Raw genomic sequence first — 20,479 nt, forward strand, 5'->3', positions numbered from 1 at the left:
TATTAAATTAAAAGTGAAGCTTTTGTTTTCTCTTTCAAATTACTGAAATTACTATTTCTCTTAAAAATTATTTAAAAAGTAAATAACAATATCCCAAGTGATTTGTATTATTATATATAAGACCTTCAAGCTCAAAAAACAACACTTCTTGATAACCTTTAACAATAGACCAATGGAAGAATGAAACAATAATTCCAGTAGTTGAAATTTAGATAATAAAAATGGGCATAGACTCCAGACCAAGATGGCGACATAGAAGGCTCCTAAATTTCCCTCCTCCCATGGGTGCTCTGACTATGCAGCTACATAGAGAGCAATTCCCTCCGAGAGAAATCCAGAAACTAGTCGAGTGACTTCTACACATTGGGAAAATAAAAAAATACCCCATCTAAAAGGTAGTAAAGGCTGACACACATTCTCACCACAAACATCACCTTCTGCACAGCACCATACAATTGGAGGGAATCCCCAACTCCCAGCTTCTCTCTGAGGAGTGAAGGATGGAGACCATACATATATCTAGTGCCCCAACTTTAATGGCTGCTACCCAAGGGACAGGCCTCCAAATCACTTAGCTTTGAAAGCCAGTGGGGCTTGCATTGATAAGTCCCACAGAAATACAGGAAACAAAAAGCAGTTGGTAATAGGCACATGAGCACTTACCACATCTATCTCTCCAGGTCTCAGCACAGAGAAAGCAGACAAAAAAGCCCTTTACCAAGTCTCCCTGGAAGGAGTCTGACTGCATACTTTACAAGCTGCTACCAGAGGGTCCAACTTCTAATTAGCATGAACGGTGCTGATTATGATCCTTCATGAAGAGCTACTGGGCACTTCCCCTGTCTTTTCTTTCCATCCTACTCTAACAATATAACTAAGTTGCCAATATCTCCCTGGAAGGAGATTCTCACCTCTAGTGTCCCAAATGTTATGGAGGTCACTAAATGCACTGGCTCCCACCACCTAGCTCTGATAGCCAACAGGGCTTGCATTCATGAGTCCTACAGGACCATAGCAAACAAAGAATCAGTTTTTAAATAGGCATAAGAGTACCCCACAGGGCTGTACACCCTGACTCAGTGTATATGGAGCAGGCAAAAATGTCCATCTCCCAGTTTCTCCCTGGAAGGGGTTTGACTAAATATTTTCCCAGCTGCTGCCTGAAGGTCCAGCTTCTAATCAGCCTCCATTTAGGTGCTGACTGCAACCCTCCCGTTTGGGACACTGATGGGTCTTAGCACACCATCAGCTACTGGGAGTCAGTAAGAATAAAGACAGCAGCTTGGGCAATCACAAAGTTCTGAGGGCAACCAAGAGCTTGGGTCAGGCTGATTAGTGAGGTTCATTGCCTACAGGAGACCAGTCTGTCAAGACTGGGAGAGCTGTCTACTTTATGAATGCACAGAAAGCAACACAGAGAGTCATGGGAAATTAAGAAAGAAGAGAATATGTTCCAAACAAAGGAACAAGATAAATCTTCAGGAACAAATCTTAATGAAATGGAGGTAAGTGCTTTATCTGATACAGAGTTCAAAACTCACATAAAGATGCTCACTGAGGTTGGGAAAGCAATGATGAATAAAGTGAGAATTTTAACAAAGAGATATAAAATCATACCAAGCAGAAATCATAGAGCTAAGAATATAAAAGTTGAACTGACAATTTCAATAGAGGACTTCAAGAGATAACTAGATCAAGAGGAATAAAGGTTAAGTGAACTGAAAGACAGGGCAGTGGAATTAATCCAGTCAGAAGAACAAAAAGAAAAAAGAATGAAAAAGACTGAAGATAGCTTAAGGGACTTGTAAGACACCATCGAGAGGAGCAATATATTCATTTTAGGGGTCCCAGAAGGAGAAGTGAAAGAAAGGGGCAAAATATTTATTTAAAGAAATAATGGTTGGAAATTTCCCCTACCTGGGGAAAGAAACAGACATCCAGATCCAGAAAACTCCAAAAGTGCCAAAAAAAGATGAACTGAAAGAAAGCCAACTAAGACACATTAAAATTAAATTGTCAAAAGTTAGACAAAAAGAGAACCTTAAAAATAGCAAGAGAAAAACAACTTGCTGCATACAAGGGAATCCCCATAAGTGTATAGGATTTTTCAGCAGAAACCTTGCAGGCCAGAAGATAGAGGGGTGATAAGTCAAAGTGCTAAAAGAAAAAAAAGCAAAACAAAAACTACCAACCAAGAATACCCAGCAAAGTTGTCCTTCAGAACTGAAAGAAAGACAAAGAGTTTTCCAGGCAAACACAAGTTGAAGAATTTCGTCATCACTAGACTGCCCTTACAAGATATGTTAAAAGAGTTCTTAAAGCTGAAATGGAAGGACACTATTAATAAGAGGAAAACAAATGAAAGCATAAAACTCACTAGTAAAGGTAAATACATAATTGTTAGAATACCCTAATATTGTAACAGTGGTTGGCAAATCACTTAAAACTCTAATATTAAGGTCAAAAGAGAAAAGTATTAAATATAACTGTAACTGCAATACTTTATTAGTGGATACACAATATAAAAGATTCAAATTGTGACATCAAAAACATGAAATGTAGGGTGAAGGGTGTGTAAAAATGTAGAGCTTTTGTATGTATTTAAAGTTAAGTTTTCAATTGAAACAGACTGCTTTAACTATGTTTTATGTAAGTCTCATGGTAATCACAAAGCAAAAACCTATAGTCTATACCCAAAAGAAAGGAATCAAAGCATACTACTACAGAAAATTATCAAATCACAAAGGAAGAGAGTAAGAGAGAAGAAAGGAACAGAGGAACTACAAAATATCCAGAACAATTAACAAAATGGCAAAACTAAGTCCATACCTATTAAATTACTTTAAATGTAAATGGACTAAATTCTCCAAACAAAAGACACAGAGTGGCTGAGTGGATTAAAAAGCAATACCCAACAATATGCTGTCCACAAGAGGCGCACTTTGGCTTTAAGGACATACAAGAACTAAAAATAAGGGATAAAAAAAAGATATTCCATGCAAATGAAAGCCAAAAGAAAACAGAGGCAGCTATACTTATATGAAACATGCAGACTTTAAGTCAAAAACTATAACAAGAAACAAAGTTCATTTTATAATGATAGAGGGATCAATTTATCAAAAGGATAAAAAAATTATAAATATGCACCAAATATCAGAGCACCTAAATATGTAAAGCAAATATTGATAGATCTGAAGGGAGAAATAGATAAGAATACAATAACAATAGGGGACGTCAATACTCCACCTTCAATAATGGATAAATCATCTAGACAGAAAATCAAATAAAATCAAATAAGGAAAATCAATAAGTAAACATAGTATATTTTACAAGGTCATCATACCCTGATAGCAAAAGCAGACATATCACAAAAAGAGAAAATTACAGATGACTATCCTTGATGAACATAGATGCAAAAATCCTCAACAAAATATTAGCAACCAAATTCAACAGTACATTAAAAGGAATATACATCATGATCAAGTGGGATTTATTCCTGGGATGCAAGGATGGTTCATCATAAACAAATCAATTAATGTGATATATCACATTAACAAATGAAGACTAAAAATCATACAATCATCTTAATAGATGAATAAAAAGCATTGACAAAGTTCAACATCTTTTCTTGATAAAAAATTTCAAAAATTTGGATATAAATACATATCACAATATAGTAAAAGCCACAGATGACAAACCCACAGATAAAATCATTCCCAATGGTGAACAGCTGAAAGCTTTTCTTTCTTTTTTTTTTTTTTAAAGATTTTATTTATTTATTTGACAGAGATAGAGACAGCCAGTGAGAGAGGTAACACAAGCAGGGGGAATGGGAGAGGAAGAAGCAGGCTCNAAGCAGCCTCCTAGTGGAGGAGGCTGATGTGGGGCTCAATCTCATAACGCCGGGATCACACCCTGAGCCGAACGCAGGCGCTTAACCGCTGTGCCACCCAGGCGCCCCTGAAAGCTTTTCTAATAAGATCAGGAAGAAGACAAAGATGTCCCCCTCATTACTCCTATTCAGCATAGTACTGGAAGTCCTAGCCAGAACAAACAGGCAAGAAAAAGAAATAAAAAGCATTCAAATCAGAAAGGAAGGAGTAAAACTGTCAATATTTGCAGATGACAAATATTATATGCAGTAAACCTTAAAGAATCCACCAAAAATCTGTTAGAACTAATAAGTGAATTGCAGGATATAAAACTGACACACAAAAATAATTTGCATTTATGTACACTAAGAGTGAACTATAGAAAGGGAAATTAAGAAAACAATCCCATTTACAATCACTCAGAAAGATTGAAATACCTAGAATGAATTTTTTTTAAAAGATTTTATTTATTTGACAGAGAGAGAGAGACAGCCAGCGAGAGGGGGAACACAAGCAGGGGGAGTGGGAGAGGAAGAAGCAGGCTCCCAGCAGAGAAGCCTGATGTGGGGCTCGATCCCAGAAAGCCGGGNAATACATATCACAATATAGTAAAAGCCACAGATGACAAACCCACAGATAAAATCATTCCCAATGGTGAACAGCTGAAAGCTTTTCTTTCTTTTTTTTTTTTTTAAAGATTTTATTTATTTATTTGACAGAGATAGAGACAGCCAGTGAGAGAGGGAACACAAACAGGGGGAGTGGGAGAGGAAGAAGCAGCCTCCTAGTGGAGGAGGCTGATGTGGGGCTCAATCTCATAACGCCGGGATCACGCCCTGAGCCGAACGCAGGCGCTTAACCGCTGTGCCACCCAGGTGCCCCTGAAAGCTTTTCTAATAAGATCAGGAAGAAGACAAAGATGTCCCCCTCATTACTCCTATTCAGCATAGTACTGGAAGTCCTAGCCAGAACAAACAGGCAAGAAAAAGAAATAAAAAGCATTCAAATCAGAAAGGAAGGAGTAAAACTGTCAATATTTGCAGATGACAAATATTATATGCAGTAAACCTTAAAGAATCCACCAAAAATCTGTTAGAACTAATAAGTGAATTGCAGGATATAAAACTGACACACAAAAATAATTTGCATTTATGTACACTAAGAGTGAACTATAGAAAGGGAAATTAAGAAAACAATCCCATTTACAATCACTCAGAAAGATTGAAATACCTAGAATGAATTTTTTTAAAAAGATTTTATTTATTTGACAGAGAGAGAGAGACAGCCAGCGAGAGGGGGAACACAAGCAGGGGGAGTGGGAGAGGAAGAAGCAGGCTCCCAGCAGAGAAGCCTGATGTGGGGCTCGATCCCAGAAAGCCGGGATCACGCCCTGAGCCGAAGGCAGACGCTTAACGACTGAGCCACCCAGGCGCCCCACCTAGAATGAATTTAACCAAGGAGGTGAAAATCTGTACACTGAGGATGTTGGTGAAAAAATTAAGAGATGAACAAATGGAAAGATATTCTGTGTTCACGTATAACATGATGACTATAGTTGGTCATACTATATTGTAAAATTGAAATTTGCTAAGAGAGCAGAACTCAAGCATTTGCATTCCCCCCCCAAAATGTAAATATGTGAGGTAATGTATGTGTTGATTAACTCAATGGTGGGAATCCTCTCATGATGTATACATTTATCAAATTACATGTTGTACGTTTTAAATATATTTTATTTGTCAAAAATACTTCAATTAAAAAAAGAAACTTCAGGTGGAGTCTGATTCTAGCCAAGTTAACTACCTTTGCTAGAACTAATCAGCTATCATTATAGGACAATGTAAGAATTTAGATATATCACCTACAATATCCAGGATACAGAAAAAATTAATAGATAAATAAAATAATGGAAAGTTTGGGCCATAGTCAAGAGAAAAAGCAGTCAGTAGAAACTATGACTCAAGATGATGCAGACGTAAGAATTAATAGCCATTTAAACAGTTAGTATGGATATATTCAAGGACTTGAAAATATANAAGAGTGAACTATAGAAAGGGAAATTAAGAAAACAATCCCATTTACAATCACTCAGAAAGATTGAAATACCTAGAATGAATTTTTTTTAAAAGATTTTATTTATTTGACAGAGAGAGAGAGACAGCCAGCGAGAGGGGGAACACAAGCAGGGGGAGTGGGAGAGGAAGAAGCAGGCTCCCAGCAGAGAAGCCTGATGTGGGGCTCGCCCAGAAAGCCGGGATCACGCCCTGAGCCGAAGGCAGACGCTTAACGACTGAGCCACCCAGGCGCCCCACCTAGAATGAATTTAACCAAGGAGGTGAAAATCTGTACACTGAGGATGTTGGTGAAAAAATTAAGAGATGAACAAATGGAAAGATATTCTGTGTTCACGTATAACATGATGACTATAGTTGGTCATACTATATTGTAAAATTGAAATTTGCTAAGAGAGCAGAACTCAAGCATTTGCATTCCCCCCCCAAAATGTAAATATGTGAGGTAATGTATGTGTTGATTAACTCAATGGTGGGAATCCTCTCATGATGTATACATTTATCAAATTACATGTTGTACGTTTTAAATATATTTTATTTGTCAAAAATACTTCAATTAAAAAAAGAAACTTCAGGTGGAGTCTGATTCTAGCCAAGTTAACTACCTTTGCTAGAACTAATCAGCTATCATTATAGGACAATGTAAGAATTTAGATATATCACCTACAATATCCAGGATACAGAAAAAATTAATAGATAAATAAAATAATGGAAAGTTTGGGCCATAGTCAAGAGAAAAAGCAGTCAGTAGAAACTATGACTCAAGATGATGCAGACGTAAGAATTAATAGCCATTTAAACAGTTAGTATGGATATATTCAAGGACTTGAAAATATATGGTAAAAATAGCATAAAATATTCATTGGATCAAATGAGACAATACAAATAAAGTACTTGGCATAGTACCAGGTAAATAATAAACTCTAAACAAATGACAGCTATTATTATATTATCAGTATTAATAGTAATAACTATAAGAATATCATACCTACCACTGAACTGACAAACAATTGTCCTGGTAAGAAAGGAAGTTTTTATGTACCAAGTGATTAAGACATTTAGGAAATAATTGACTGTGATGACATTCCTGTTAATTATTTTGATACACATTTTGTTTCTATAATGTTATATACAGCATCATAGTAGATGCTTGACATTTTGGAATCCTTTAAAAGAAGAAAACTAGAAACTACTAGAGAAAAGTGGAATGTTTCCAGAAAACAATGAATTAAAAAAGCAAAGTGACATGCAGGGAGGATGGTGAAGAGATACATAATCACCAGTTGAAGCACTACTCATGGCAGGAGATAAGAGAAACTCAGAGACAAGCCGTAGAAAATGATAGAGTTTTCTGGTAAAGAATTGGGAAGAGTGATTAGAACAATGAAAAAGGAATTCATAAATGTCTTCATTATACTTATTTCTTTGCTGTTCCCCATACATGCAATATGAAACAAATTTTTACTTTGTCTTATGGGACCAAAAAAGAAGTCCACTCATTCTACTACACATATTGAAATATTTAAAAATTACAATTGGGGAAAAATTTCTAAACAATTGAGTAAGCACAATCATAGTGTATATACAGATAAGGTGCATTGGCTAATTATCTGGACAGTGAAAAATAGAAACATTTTCTATTGAGATAGAAATTAATATCTGGAAGTTAGAATAAATGCATGTATGTGGTCATTACACTAGTGATATGATTAGCTCAATAATTTCACAAAAGTCTCCATCAATCTCTGCCTGCATCAACAGAAACTATAAGCAAGATGACTTTATTAAAGTACTTAGGAGAAGCCTGTATGAAAAATCAATATTAGCAAGGCATTTAGACAGTTAAAGGGTGATTTAAAATTAGGTTTTAAAATATCAGTCTACTGATTTCATAGTGATGAATAAAGAGGTGATTTAATTAATGTCCTCAAACGACTTTTACGGGAATACATTTAACAACAGAGACATGCTTACTGTAATCTCGTTTATTTAAGGCATTTAAATAATGCAACATTTTGGACAATGTAATATTTCAGTTAATAAAACGATATCATTATACACACACATATATATACACATATACATATATGTCTTAATGTGTGTGTATATATTTTAAATATGGTAATGAAACAAAATGGGCTTAGCGACACAATTGTCTTGATTGTCCTGAAATTTCTTTGGATGACACGGGAGATACTTCAAAATCTTTCAGAACCTCTGGATCATCTTAATGAACATTATTTTTGAAATGTTCCAAGAAGTATGAATAGGAGATTGAATTAGCTTTTTATAAAATTTATTTTTTTTAAGATTTTTATTTATTTCACAGAGAGAGGGAGAGAGAGAGAGAGCACACAAGCAGGGGGAGCGCCAGGCAGAGGGAGAGGGAGAAGCAGGCTCTCCTGCTGAGCAGAGAACCCCATGTGGAACTCAATCCCAGGACCCTGGGATCATGACCTGAGTCGAAGGCAGCTGCTTAACCGACTGAGCCACCCAGGCACCCTGAATTAGCTACTTTTACCATCCAGTGAGTTTATTTTTTGGATCATCACAGACATCGTCTTCTTATGTGTCATTTAGCTTCTTTTAATAACAAGAAATAACTCTCTTATTTGAATTTTCTAATTGTTAGATTTTGGATAAGTGATAGACAAACTGCTAATATATGGAATTTCTTTTAACACAGAACTTATGCTGGAACTTAAGAATTACTTTAAAAAGGAGAGTTCAGGTGTCAATAGAAAGTGATGTGGGATAAAGCAATGTTTCCACAGAAGTGGAAAAATACCACCAGTATCAGGTTATGCTGACAAAGGTTTCTCCATCTCCATTTCCAATAAAACAGCAAGGATATAATGACCTCAACTTAGCTACCAACAAATCACTGACTTTCGAAAATCAGGTAATGAGGGGCGCCTGGGTGGCTCAGTCATTAAGCACCTGCCTTTGGCTCAGGGCGTGATCCCGGGTCCTGGGACCAAGCCCCACATTGGGCTCCCTGCTCCGTTGGGAGCCTGCTTCTCCCTCTCCCACTCCCCCTGCTTGTGTTCTCTCTTTTGCTGTGCCTCTCTCTGTCAAATAAATAAAAAATCTTAAAAAAAAAAAAAGAATGAAAAGAAAAGAAAATCAGGTAATGATCGTAGAGGTAATCTGATTGTTTCTGAAGCAACCTACTGCCTCTGATTCCAATAAAACCCTAAGAATTCCTTGTGATACAGACAAACCTATTCCAAATAATTCTGAGAACTTTTCACACAGAAATAGAACATGAATTGGAAATGAATTTTTAATAAAAATTCAGTTTGGTTTTCTTTTTTTTTTTTTTAAAGATTTTTTTAAATTTATTTATTCGACAGAGATAGAGACAGCCAGCGAGAGAGGGAACACAAGCAGGGGAGTGGGAGAGGAAGAAGCAGGCTCAGTGCGGAAAAGCCTGATGTGGGGCTNACGCTTAACCGCTGTGCCACCCAGGCGCCCCTGGAAATGAATTTTTAATAAAAATTCAGTTTGGTTTTCTTTTTTTTTTTTTTAAAGATTTTTTAAAATTTATTTATTCGACAGAGATAGAGACAGCCAGCGAGAGAGGGAACACAAGCAGGGGAGTGGGAGAGGAAGAAGCAGGCTCAGTGCGGAAAAGCCTGATGTGGGGCTCGATCCCACAACGCCGGGATCACACCCTGAGCAGAAGGCAGACTTAACCGCTGTGCCACCCAGGCGCCAGCAGTTTGGTTTTCTATAAAATTCTGACTTTAAATGTGTAAGACAGTAAGGCAAATGGAAAGTCCATTATCTCTACGTTGAGAGCCTCAAATTTTAGTCATGACTCCACCTCTCTGTTGCTGGGTAATTTTCTAAACTTGGTTATTTCATTTGCAAAATGGGGATAATAAAGAGACTTGTCAGCCCATAAAATTGTTGCAAAGATCAAATAAAATATGGTAAAAATCTCTGTAAAGTGTTTTAGAAGTGTTGTTTTATTATTATTTTCTTTTAAATAAAGTCCTGGTAGATTAATACTTTGCTAATCCCCTTTAAGCATCACAGTGAGAGTTTAGTAACTTCCAGGAATCTCTTAATAAGGCAGACTGCAGTGGTTAAGAATACAGGCTATGAAATCAGGCCTTCTGGGTTTATATTTTTGCTTCTCCATTACCGTGTGACTTTGGATTAATTATCCTCCAAAGCCTCAGTATCCTTATCCATAAATAGCAGTAAAATAATAGTAATAATAATAATAATAGCAATAATGCCAAAACTAATAGGATTGTTCTGAGAATTTAGTGAGTTAATGTGTATAAAGTACTTAGAATCATGCCCACATCAAAGGAAGCCTTTAAGAGTGGTTGCTATCATTTATGTGCCATAGCTTCATTATGGAGTATCTTGGTGTTACAATCAAATGTAATCTTTTATACAACTTAATAAAAATCTAGGTTTGGTGGTTTGGGAATCATTCCTTAAGATTCAGTTTGTATATTAATATTTTGAGGAGATACTTCTTTTAAAGAAAGCAAGACAATTTGTCAAAAGACCAATTCAATGAATAAACAATTTTTCATTTTCAAGGGCATATTATTTATTTTTATATACACATATACAGTTCTCACTAACACATTCTTCCTATATTCAGTGAATATGTGTAAGTAGTATAGGCTTTGCAAGGATATACTTTTGGAAATAACATAAATATATTCACTGATACACACAGCACACTTGTAGATGCCATAAAGCTTCAAAAATAACTGATATCCTTGATACATCATTAAGATGTTTCCGTTTGGCTTTGATATTGTGTAAAGGCTAATGTGAGAAAGTTTAATTAAAGCAAAACATAACATCATCCAAGTAATTATTTGCGCAAAGTCCTTAAAGATAGGAGCAATGTCTTTTTCTTGTTTGTTTTCCTCTACCCAGCACAGAAGATGGCACTGAGGACATTCACTAAATATTGATGGATGGAAAGAAGGAGGGAAGGAAGGGAGAAAGGGGAAGGGTTGGAAAAGGGAAGAAAGGGATGGAGGAAAGGAAGGAGGAAGCTAGGAAGGGAAGGAAGTAAGGGGGGGAAGGCAAAAGGAAGGGGAAAACAGGACAATACAGGTAGTAATTTGACAGTAATATATACTTTGTAATACCAGAGAATCTTAACTGATCAGAAAAACAATACTCAACAGACATGCTGTTCTAGCCCAGACTTTGCCACTCACTAGTCATTAGTCCTTGGGTAAGGCACTCTATGCATACGCTTCTTCATCTAACATGGAGATACCATCTACCCTCACTCATAAGAATCAGATAGGATAATATTGAGTGCTTTGTGAATTTTTAAACAATGGAAGTGTAAGATATCATTTTGAGGTAATTATTAAAACACATCAACAGTATTTTTTTGCAGCCAAAATATTATTCAATTTCAGGTTGCAATGAAATACATATAATATTTAGATCATAAGATTCAATAATTTTAAGGTTATCTGAGCTGACCAGAGTGCATCTAGAAGACACTTTTTCAAAGGGACTCTAACGAACACTATTACATCCAGGATTAAGAAAAGTTATAGAAATTATATTATTGTGGAAGTATTAAAAATACTAAGCTTGCTTAGCTTAGAAGAAAGTAAATTAAGGCAAGTTGTGGAAATAATATTAAAATTTGACTATGGCTGCATAAAAGAAATATATGCTGCTGCAGAAACAGAAGGAAAACCAATTAAAGAAAAATCCACAGAAGCAAATTTTAATAACATATTAACTTTCCAATAAGAGCTATCTGTGATAGGCAGAATAACAGCTCCCAAAGATGTCCATGCCCTAATTCCCAGAACCTGTAAATGTGTTACCTTACATGGTAAATGGGACTTTGCACATATGATTAAGATTAAAGACCTCGAGATTGAAAGATTATCATGGATAATCCAGAAAGGTCCAAACTAATTACATGAATCCTCAAGAGAAGAGAACTTTCCCAGCTGTGAAGAGAGGAAGATGTGACTAGCAAAAATGGTCAGAGATACAGAGTTGCTGGCTCTGATGATTAAGGAAGGCAGCCATCTGCCTAGAAGTGTAGGCAGCCTCTAGAAGTTGGAAAAGGCAAGGAAATGGACTCTCCCATCGAGGCTCCAAAAGAGAACACAGCCCTGCTCACATGGATTTTCACTCAGTGAGACCTATATTGGACTTCTAATCTACGGAACCATCACATCATACATATTATTTAAATCACCAATTATGGCAATTTGTTATGGCAGCAATAGGAAATTCATACACTGACCAACAAGGAAAAGGCCACCTTGAAGTTAAGCAATCTGTCTTCAGAGAGAGTCATCAAAAAGCTGTTAGAGGCGATGTGAAATGTCATCCCATAATGAATGGATGGGAATCTACAGTAAGTTAATCCTATGACTTCTCTGAATTCCATGACTCTACAACTGAAATAAGTAAGGGTCGTTAAATTGAAGGCAATGGAATGAACAGGGATATAGAATACTACATCCAGGGAACCTTGGTCTCTTTCAGATTCCTGAGTCATTTTGTCTTCAGGTGGTTCAGCCATTATCTGATCCCAAAATTCAAGAAGTCATTTCCAGTTGTGGGTCTATCCACTGGGAAAGGGATTTACATTTACATAATTTACTGCTATATCTTGCTGTAGTTTTAACAGTGTGTTTTTCTGGAAAATTTTGGGGACAGGTATTCTTAGGGATATTAACCTGAAGTGAATATCCAGTATGTCCAAAGTCTATTCCTATCCCCAGCAGTAGATCCAAATTTAGTGGGAAACTAAAACCAACCTATTTTTTGAAGAGTTTCTAGATATTAGATGGACTGAAAATGCTAAAGTCAGTCTGGAAACCAGATTTATAAATGGTTAATAATTGCACAGAAGGAGAAGGCAGGGGAAGGATGCATTTATACAGTCTGCTGGTCTCTAATATATATACTTGTAAGTTAAGTTATTTTGGCTACCTCCTGATGGAGGAACCAAACTGGAGCAAAATTCATAATAAACATAATCTTCAAATTCTGTTTATGGATCCATAGGTAGGACCAAGTTTTTTTTACCCAGGATACACATGAGAATCATCCAAGGAGCTTTTTTAAGACTCAGGCTCTAGACTCCGCCCTTACAAATTATGATTTGGCAGGTTGGGAGTGGTACCAAAATTTCTATAGTTTTAGAAAGCTTCACAGTCAAAGCTCATACACAGCCTGAATTGCACACCACTGGAATGGAGTAGTATGCCTACTTAGCCCTCTGTCCACCAAGAGTACATTTTCTAGTCCTTCTTTCTTTGTCAGCAAATATAAATGAGAAGACATATGATCCTGTCCAGTTGATCCAATAGCATACAGACTTTTTCATTAATGAGGCTCATGGTTATGAAACTCATATATAATCAACAATTTAGGGCACCTAAGTCACTTGGACACCAATCTGGATACCCCAGCTCTTAACCATAAGTGTTGATGTGGTGGTTACTATGGGATTTTGTTTCCTTTACATTCTTTATGATTTCAGAAGTTAAACTGTCTTTCTTTTGGTTACTTGACTTGTCTCGTTAAAGGCTCATTTGTTCAGAGGGAAAAATGAAATAGAAGTAAAGGTCATTCTCACCAAAAAAACAATGTTGGTATTTTGATAGAGAGCTCGTGCCACACAGATTCTTTGCCTCTGACCCCCACTCAGGTTGATGCCCTAGAGAAGAAATAACGATAAACATAACACCCTTTCCAATAATAAATGATCTATTGGTTAAAAATTCTCTTTAAAATACGAACTTCTTTTTAAAAAATCTACATTAATGGTAATTTATTAATTAAATTGAGATAACACTGGTAAGATAAAATGAAAATTGTCTACTTTATAGTTATATTAAGATAATTTTTGACTAGTAACATTAATCTTTTTTTCACTCTGATAGACAGCTCTACTGTACAAAAGCATCAATAACCAAACACATAGTGAGTGTTAAACACTGCAAGTAACTCCAAAATTTTTACAGTTTTGTGAATTGTGTCTGTAGTTTTCTTAACATATACTTCTTAAATTTGATATTACCAATTATGTTCAACAGAACTATATAGCAATATAATTTTATAATCAAGTACTAATTATAAAAGTGTTTAAACTATACTGAGCACTTAGTATGTGCTAGGCTTGTGTGAATGCCTTTACATTCCTTATTTCTTTTATGCCTTATAGCAATTCCAACATATAGGTATCATTCTCTTTATACACAAGGAAACTAAGGCTCAGAGAAGTTAAGTCCATACTCTTAAATACTGTACTGCGCTATGATCAAAAATAGCCATTAAGAACACAGACTACAGAGGTAATTGAATCCCAGCTACACCACTAACTGGGCAAGTTCTTCAACATTTCTCAGCTTAGTTTCCTCAGTTGCAATATGCAGATGATGATAACACTGATATAACAAATTTGCTGTAAACGTAGATAATGCATAAAATTTGTGCCCAGTACTTGAAACTTATAAGGGTGAAAAATTTTAGCCAAAATTGTTATGAAGATTATATACAGGCATAAATATTTTTTAGCTACTCAGAATAGTATGACATAAAACGTGTTTACACAAAGAAAAAAAGGACACTTTAATAAGAATAAATAGATGTTGACAAGAGTAGAAGTCGGAAGCAATCTCAATTTCAACTCCAAGTAAGGAAAAATACATCTGATCAAAGGCAGGAACTGCGTTATATTCCTTAAGAACTCTCTAGTAGCTAGCATAATGTTACATAGATGGTGGTTACACAACAAATACTTAAGAGTGGCATTAAAGCTCCTGTGCTGCTGTTTCTGGAACCTGTCACTAGGACAACACACAGCCCCTATGCTCTCAGATTTCATTATGCTCCATTAAAGGTTAAAGACAACCAGAAGACTTTTCTAGATTTTTGTTTATTGTTTAATTAAACTACACATAGCTCACCCTCTCTCCAATTTCAGTTTGGTCTCCAAAAGGTAGTAAGTCAATATCTGGCTGAAGAGAACAGGCATCTGTAACAGCTTTGTACCTTTGGGAGAAATTATTTTGAATTTTTAGATCACTATTAATATATTGCCCATAAAGTAAGTCCCAGGTTCAGTATCTCGGAAGCCGAAATACAACATTTGTTGAACAATTTAGTACAGATTAGCCTCTACAGTAGGTTTGTAGTTACAAAGAGAATTAGATATTGGTTCCCACTCTTATAAAACTACTAAATGGAGCAGAAGACTGACAAAGAAACCTATAATAAAATGGATCTCCTTAGGCCCTACAGCAGAGGTAGGTGCAAAATGCTCCGAGAATACATAGAAATGGCTGACCACTCTGAGAAGTCGGTGACGGCTTTGTAAAGGTAACACATAGGCTGTATCCGGAAGGATGAGTTGTAATTTGCCCAGAGGAAAATGAAGGAAAGGAAGCTTCAGGAACTGCACGAAGTGAAAAGGTCATGGTGCAACTCAGGGACAACAGGAGGCTCACTAGAGCTGAAACAGGTTGTGGGTGGGTGTCTGTGCATATGGTCATGCATGCAGAAGGGAGGAGAAATGGAAGGTGTTGAGGATTGACGATACTCAAATAGATCTAAGGCTGGGACTGGAAATGGTAAATTGGAAGTTTAGGGAAGCATGGAGATAGGGAATGGTGGGGAAAATATCCATAGTTTCATTTTCTCAATAAACTAGTCTTAAAATACTAAAAAGTCGTTCTCGAGTAATCCCTCCTCTTCTCCTTGCTCTTATTTTTCCATTCTTATTCTAGAATGGTTTTCTGTCAACCATTGCTTCTTTCCTATTTCTGCAGTCACCCCCAAGTTCAGGCAATGAACACGGCATGCCTGGAAGATTATTCCAACAAATGTCTAAATATCTCCTTGCTAATTATTCAGAGTCATCCTGTATGTATCCGCCATTACACTTTCAGATTAAACATCGCATTTACTTTGTTATTCCCCTTTCTAAAACTTCCTGTGCCTCCCCAGAATGCGCTGAATTATATCCAGTTGGCTTTCAAGGCATTCCACTACATCATTTCAGCTTTTATTTGAAATCTAGTTTGCCATTGTCAATACACATAAATCCTTTTCTGACTGGTTTGCTCCCCAGGCCCCAAATGATCCCATGTAATTTAGGTTCTTCCTTCCACACTATCTGCTTTCCTTTTCCCTCCCCTTTTCATGCCTCTCCCCTGACCTAATTCTTTCTCTCTCTCTCTTTTTTTTTTTGAAATCCGTTGGTTTATTGTCAAATAAATTTTTGTTACTCTAGGAGAGCCTCCATTACTAAGTAAGTTGATCTCCCTTGACCTAATTCTTAACTTTCAAGGTTAGACTTTGGGTTTTAAGACCCAGCCCTGAGACGATGGCTTCAGGGAAGGGTTATGCCTTTGTGCACGCTGGTGGTACTTAAAGATGTTTGAGAGATGCATATTCTGGCTGCTTTCAGTAACTAGACGTCTCAGATTCCACATTCTTCCTCTTCTTTCCACCAGTTACTTTCCTTCTGCTCCTTGGACTTTTCCTTCTACTTACCAATAACCTCAGTAACTCCCCCTGCCACTCCCCTCCCCCCGCCCCATAATTCCATTTCAGCTGTTTAGTTTTGGTGTACAAGTTAGTTCTCAGTATATGATGGGCTGAGACTTCCAGTAAGACTTCTGTTTAAAAAGTTGACTCAGAGGACCTGGTGGTGAGGATGGAAGTAGGCAAGCAGGGAAAAAAGGAAGTCATGGCTATAAAGGTTCCAGAAACCATGGACCAAACATAAGAATTAGAAATAGTTGTTCGTTTTAGTTCTAAATTTTTTTAAAGATTTTATTTATTTATTTGACAGAGACAGAGACAGCCAGAGAAAGAAGGAACACAAGCAGGGGGCGTCGGAGAGGAAGAAGCAGGCTCCTAGTGAAGAAGCCTGATGTGGGGCTCCATCCCAGAACGCTGGGATCACGCCCTAAGCCGGAGGCAGACACTTAACGACTGTGCCACCCAGATGTCCCTAGTTCTAAATTTTATACATTCACAATTACCTCTGTTTGTTGAAAGGACTTCCAAAGGTAATATTTTCTTCTACTGTAGCATTTAATAGCCAAGGCTTTTGAGCTGCATAAGCCACAGAATACCTGTTCCTACTGGAAAATGGAAAAGAAAAACAAAACGCCAAAATTATACAAGGGTGTTGTACTGTGTGTATTTTAGTAAAACTAAGGAAAATAAAAGTTGATAAAATATCTCAGACACAAAAATGGAAAGCTTCCAAGAAAGAACATTTTAATAAACACCAACCTTATTATTTAATGGTTAAGTGTTTCACCTATATTAAAAAGATCTGAATTTAATAAAAATGTCTCCCAATGTAGAAAACTTGATTTTGCTATGCTAAAGAGGTATTTAAATAAAATGAAAATTTACTTTCTAAAATGACTGTAATTTCAAAAATAATTAAAAGATTAATAGCAACACTCTCTCTGATAGCCACAGATATTTTACTTTATATTAAAAGCACTTTATAAAACTATTAATTTTTTATGCAGACCTTAGAAAAAGACATGAATTGGTACTGTGTCTGTGGCTTAATCACATTAATATATTTTAAGGTAAAAGATAATATATAATTATTTCAAAACAAAGAATAATATATTGAGGAGTCCATTTCAATATTGAAATAACTATACATTTAAAAACTACATATTTCAAAACATATTGAAATAGTTTATTTTTTAAAAATGGTAATCTCTTCCTCCTCCCCCATTTTTTTTTTTTTTTTTGGCTTGCAAATTCTACCAGATGTCTATACATCAGACTTTAATTTGCAATAACCAGGAAAATACATGTGAGTTGAAGATAAAGAAGATGATGGGACTGGGGTAGGAAAGGGATCAGCTTAAAAGTCACACTTCCACAGTTAGTTCATGGTCTGTAAGTACCAATTAAGGAACCAAGGTTAAAAGATAGTAAGGTTAAGAAAAAGAATAATTAGAAATGCTCAGTGATCATCTTGAAACATTATGTCTTTGGAGTTTAAAAGACATGATGATACACAGTATGCTAGTAGTCTCTTAGATAATCATATGTGCGGTAGAACAGTGGTTCCCAACTTCTGACATGTCTGCTTCCCCTCCCCCAAGTCTTCCCATCTCTAGCGTATGGACAGATCCCATCACTGCTTAACTCATAAACAATATACATATTCTTGCATTTTTACTTTATGAAGTCCCAAAACCTATTTGCTAAGAACAGTTTGAATTTCAGCCAAAGTTGAGAACTTTGTGCCTCATGCAGAGGAAAACCACTGACACAATGGGCCATTTTGTTTGGCAAGTTAATTTTTTTAGCAGCCTGTAAATGTTGGGAACCACTGCTATTGGAAATATGTTGGCACATTTTAATAATTTCGTACACTATCAGAATGAATAAAATGACCAGGAGTAAGAGACAGTATTAAGTAAAGTCTGAGGAAAAAGTTATTCTTATTAAATGCAGATTAAAATAGAAATAATACCTTCTGGTTGCTTCAAAAGAAGGTTCAGATTCATTTACACTGCAAGTATGGCAAACAATGTTCATTAATTATGAAATATAAATATAGAATGAATGTGTGCATATATCAGGTAAGAAATAAAATAAACAGTCAACATATTAAATGGCGATGTTTCCCAAATGGTTTTTGATATTGATTTCAAATACAGACCAGACAGATAATAATTTTCTTTTATGGCTTCATCAGCTAGGAAATAATTACTTAGTAAGATTCCAAAAGATAGATAGCATTGTTTGCTTACATATAAAATCTGGATTCATATAGTAATCTGGGTTCTACCCCAACTCTGTTCCAACTAGCTGTGTAAATTTAGGTAATCTTCCTAGAATAGTTTCCTAGTCTTTACAAGGATTTGGTATCTCCAAGGCCTCCCTCCCTACCTTTAAAATTCAAATTTAATCTATTTAAATTCCTAATTAGCTACCCTATGGCATGAAAGGAAGAACATTTTGGGAGCTCTAAACTTAAAAAGTTTAGACACAGCCTGGCCCTTAAGGAACTGGTGAGAAAGACAGACGTGTACAATAGTTCAAACTGCAACAATTGGGAATAATTAATTATTGTTGATATGATTTATGTATAAAGAGGTGTTTGCCTAAAAACACTTAGTTATATCTATGTTATGGGGGGAAACACCTGAAGACCTATTCAATTTATTGTTCTGAATTTTAATAATGTAATTGAATTCCATCCTTCTCAAAGACCTGAATTCAAAAACTACACACAAAATTAAAGTCCAGTGGAACCCCCAAAATAGATCTGATTTGGCTTTGGAAAGCATCATGTGCTTTTATGGAGAAAATACACCTGAGTACGTTGCCTGGTGATGTTTAGCTTTGAGCTACTAAGATTTTCATGCATGCACGTTGCTAATAACATCTTGGTATGGTTAGTGGAGGCAGGAAAAAACAATCTCAGACTAAAAATTCCATCTCAATAATGATTATTCCTTGACTTAAGTTGCTCATAAAAAAATGAAGTATACAATTTCACCTAAGTGATAGTTCCATGTAATATATTTTAGATATCAAGAAATTTGATTTTTTAATGGTAAAAAACCAGTCAATGAACTCAATGGTTTTAGTTACTTTGAGGAAGATGGAAAACAGATGAAGAGAAGCAGATGTATGACAGAAATTAATAGATTAATTTGCCTACTGGCCATTCAGCCAAAAGTGCCAATTAGACTTGAGAGAATGCTCACCAGATAGATGTTTGAAAATGTCAGCCCAAATTGGACATATGAATTTGGAAGGCATCAATTTTTTTTCAATTACTATTCATTAAATTCCAACTATATTTATTCAATATCAATTTTAAAGTATTGATCACCTCCCTAGAGAAAGAACATCCAATCCACACTTGGCAAGCCAGGGTATACAGCAGAGCTGCTGCCAGAGGGGCAAGCAAGAGTGAACTAGATGAAGTAAAGGTGAAGAGTATTTCGGATCCACTAAAACACATACTGGATGGCCTTGAGTTATCCTGGCCTTGTAAGGAGCTGATGTAAATTCGGCATGGCTAAAATGTGGGTCTAAATTATATAATATCTAATCCAGGAAAGCTGACTTAATGTGTTATTATTCCTTCATGCCAGGCAAAGTCACATGAAAAGGAGTAACTTCTCAATTCACCTGTCTCAGAATAATTGAACCACTGTTACAAAGCTGATTATATGAAGACACTAGAAGATAGAACATCAGCACATATGGGGCCTGACAGGAGGATTGTTAACAGCCTGGGCAAGAGGGAAAGAAAAAGAGTGGGAAACAAAAAACAAATGATGTTGGTGTCTCACATGATTACCACACTTATTACACATTCTGGACTCCCTCACTGGAGCCGCCTATCAGGTAGAGTAGTTTAGTTCTAGCTCCTAAGATGTCAGTAGGAATTATTTTTTATTAAGACAACTAGGGAAGAACAAATTCATTCAGGCAGAACATCTTTTCTTTTCTTCTTTCTTTCTTTCTTTCTTTCTTTCTTTCTTTCTTTCT

The 20,479-nt window shown here is 36.0% G+C and overlaps 1 protein-coding gene across 1 annotated transcript in view; it reads right to left on the minus strand.

Moving 5' to 3' along the window:
* ABCC9 (ATP binding cassette subfamily C member 9) overlaps positions 1-20,479 on the minus strand; it is a 134,565-nt gene that overhangs the window by 49,053 nt on the left and 65,033 nt on the right. Inside the window, 4 exon segments of the mRNA XM_034645224.1 lie at positions 13,557-13,637; positions 14,890-14,974; positions 16,972-17,073; positions 18,444-18,482. Coding sequence (XP_034501115.1) covers positions 13,557-13,637; positions 14,890-14,974; positions 16,972-17,073; positions 18,444-18,482 — 307 coding nt within the window.

Source organism: Ailuropoda melanoleuca, chromosome 16 (assembly GCF_002007445.2).
Source record: "Ailuropoda melanoleuca isolate Jingjing chromosome 16, ASM200744v2, whole genome shotgun sequence".
Lineage (NCBI taxonomy): Eukaryota > Metazoa > Chordata > Mammalia > Carnivora > Ursidae > Ailuropoda > Ailuropoda melanoleuca.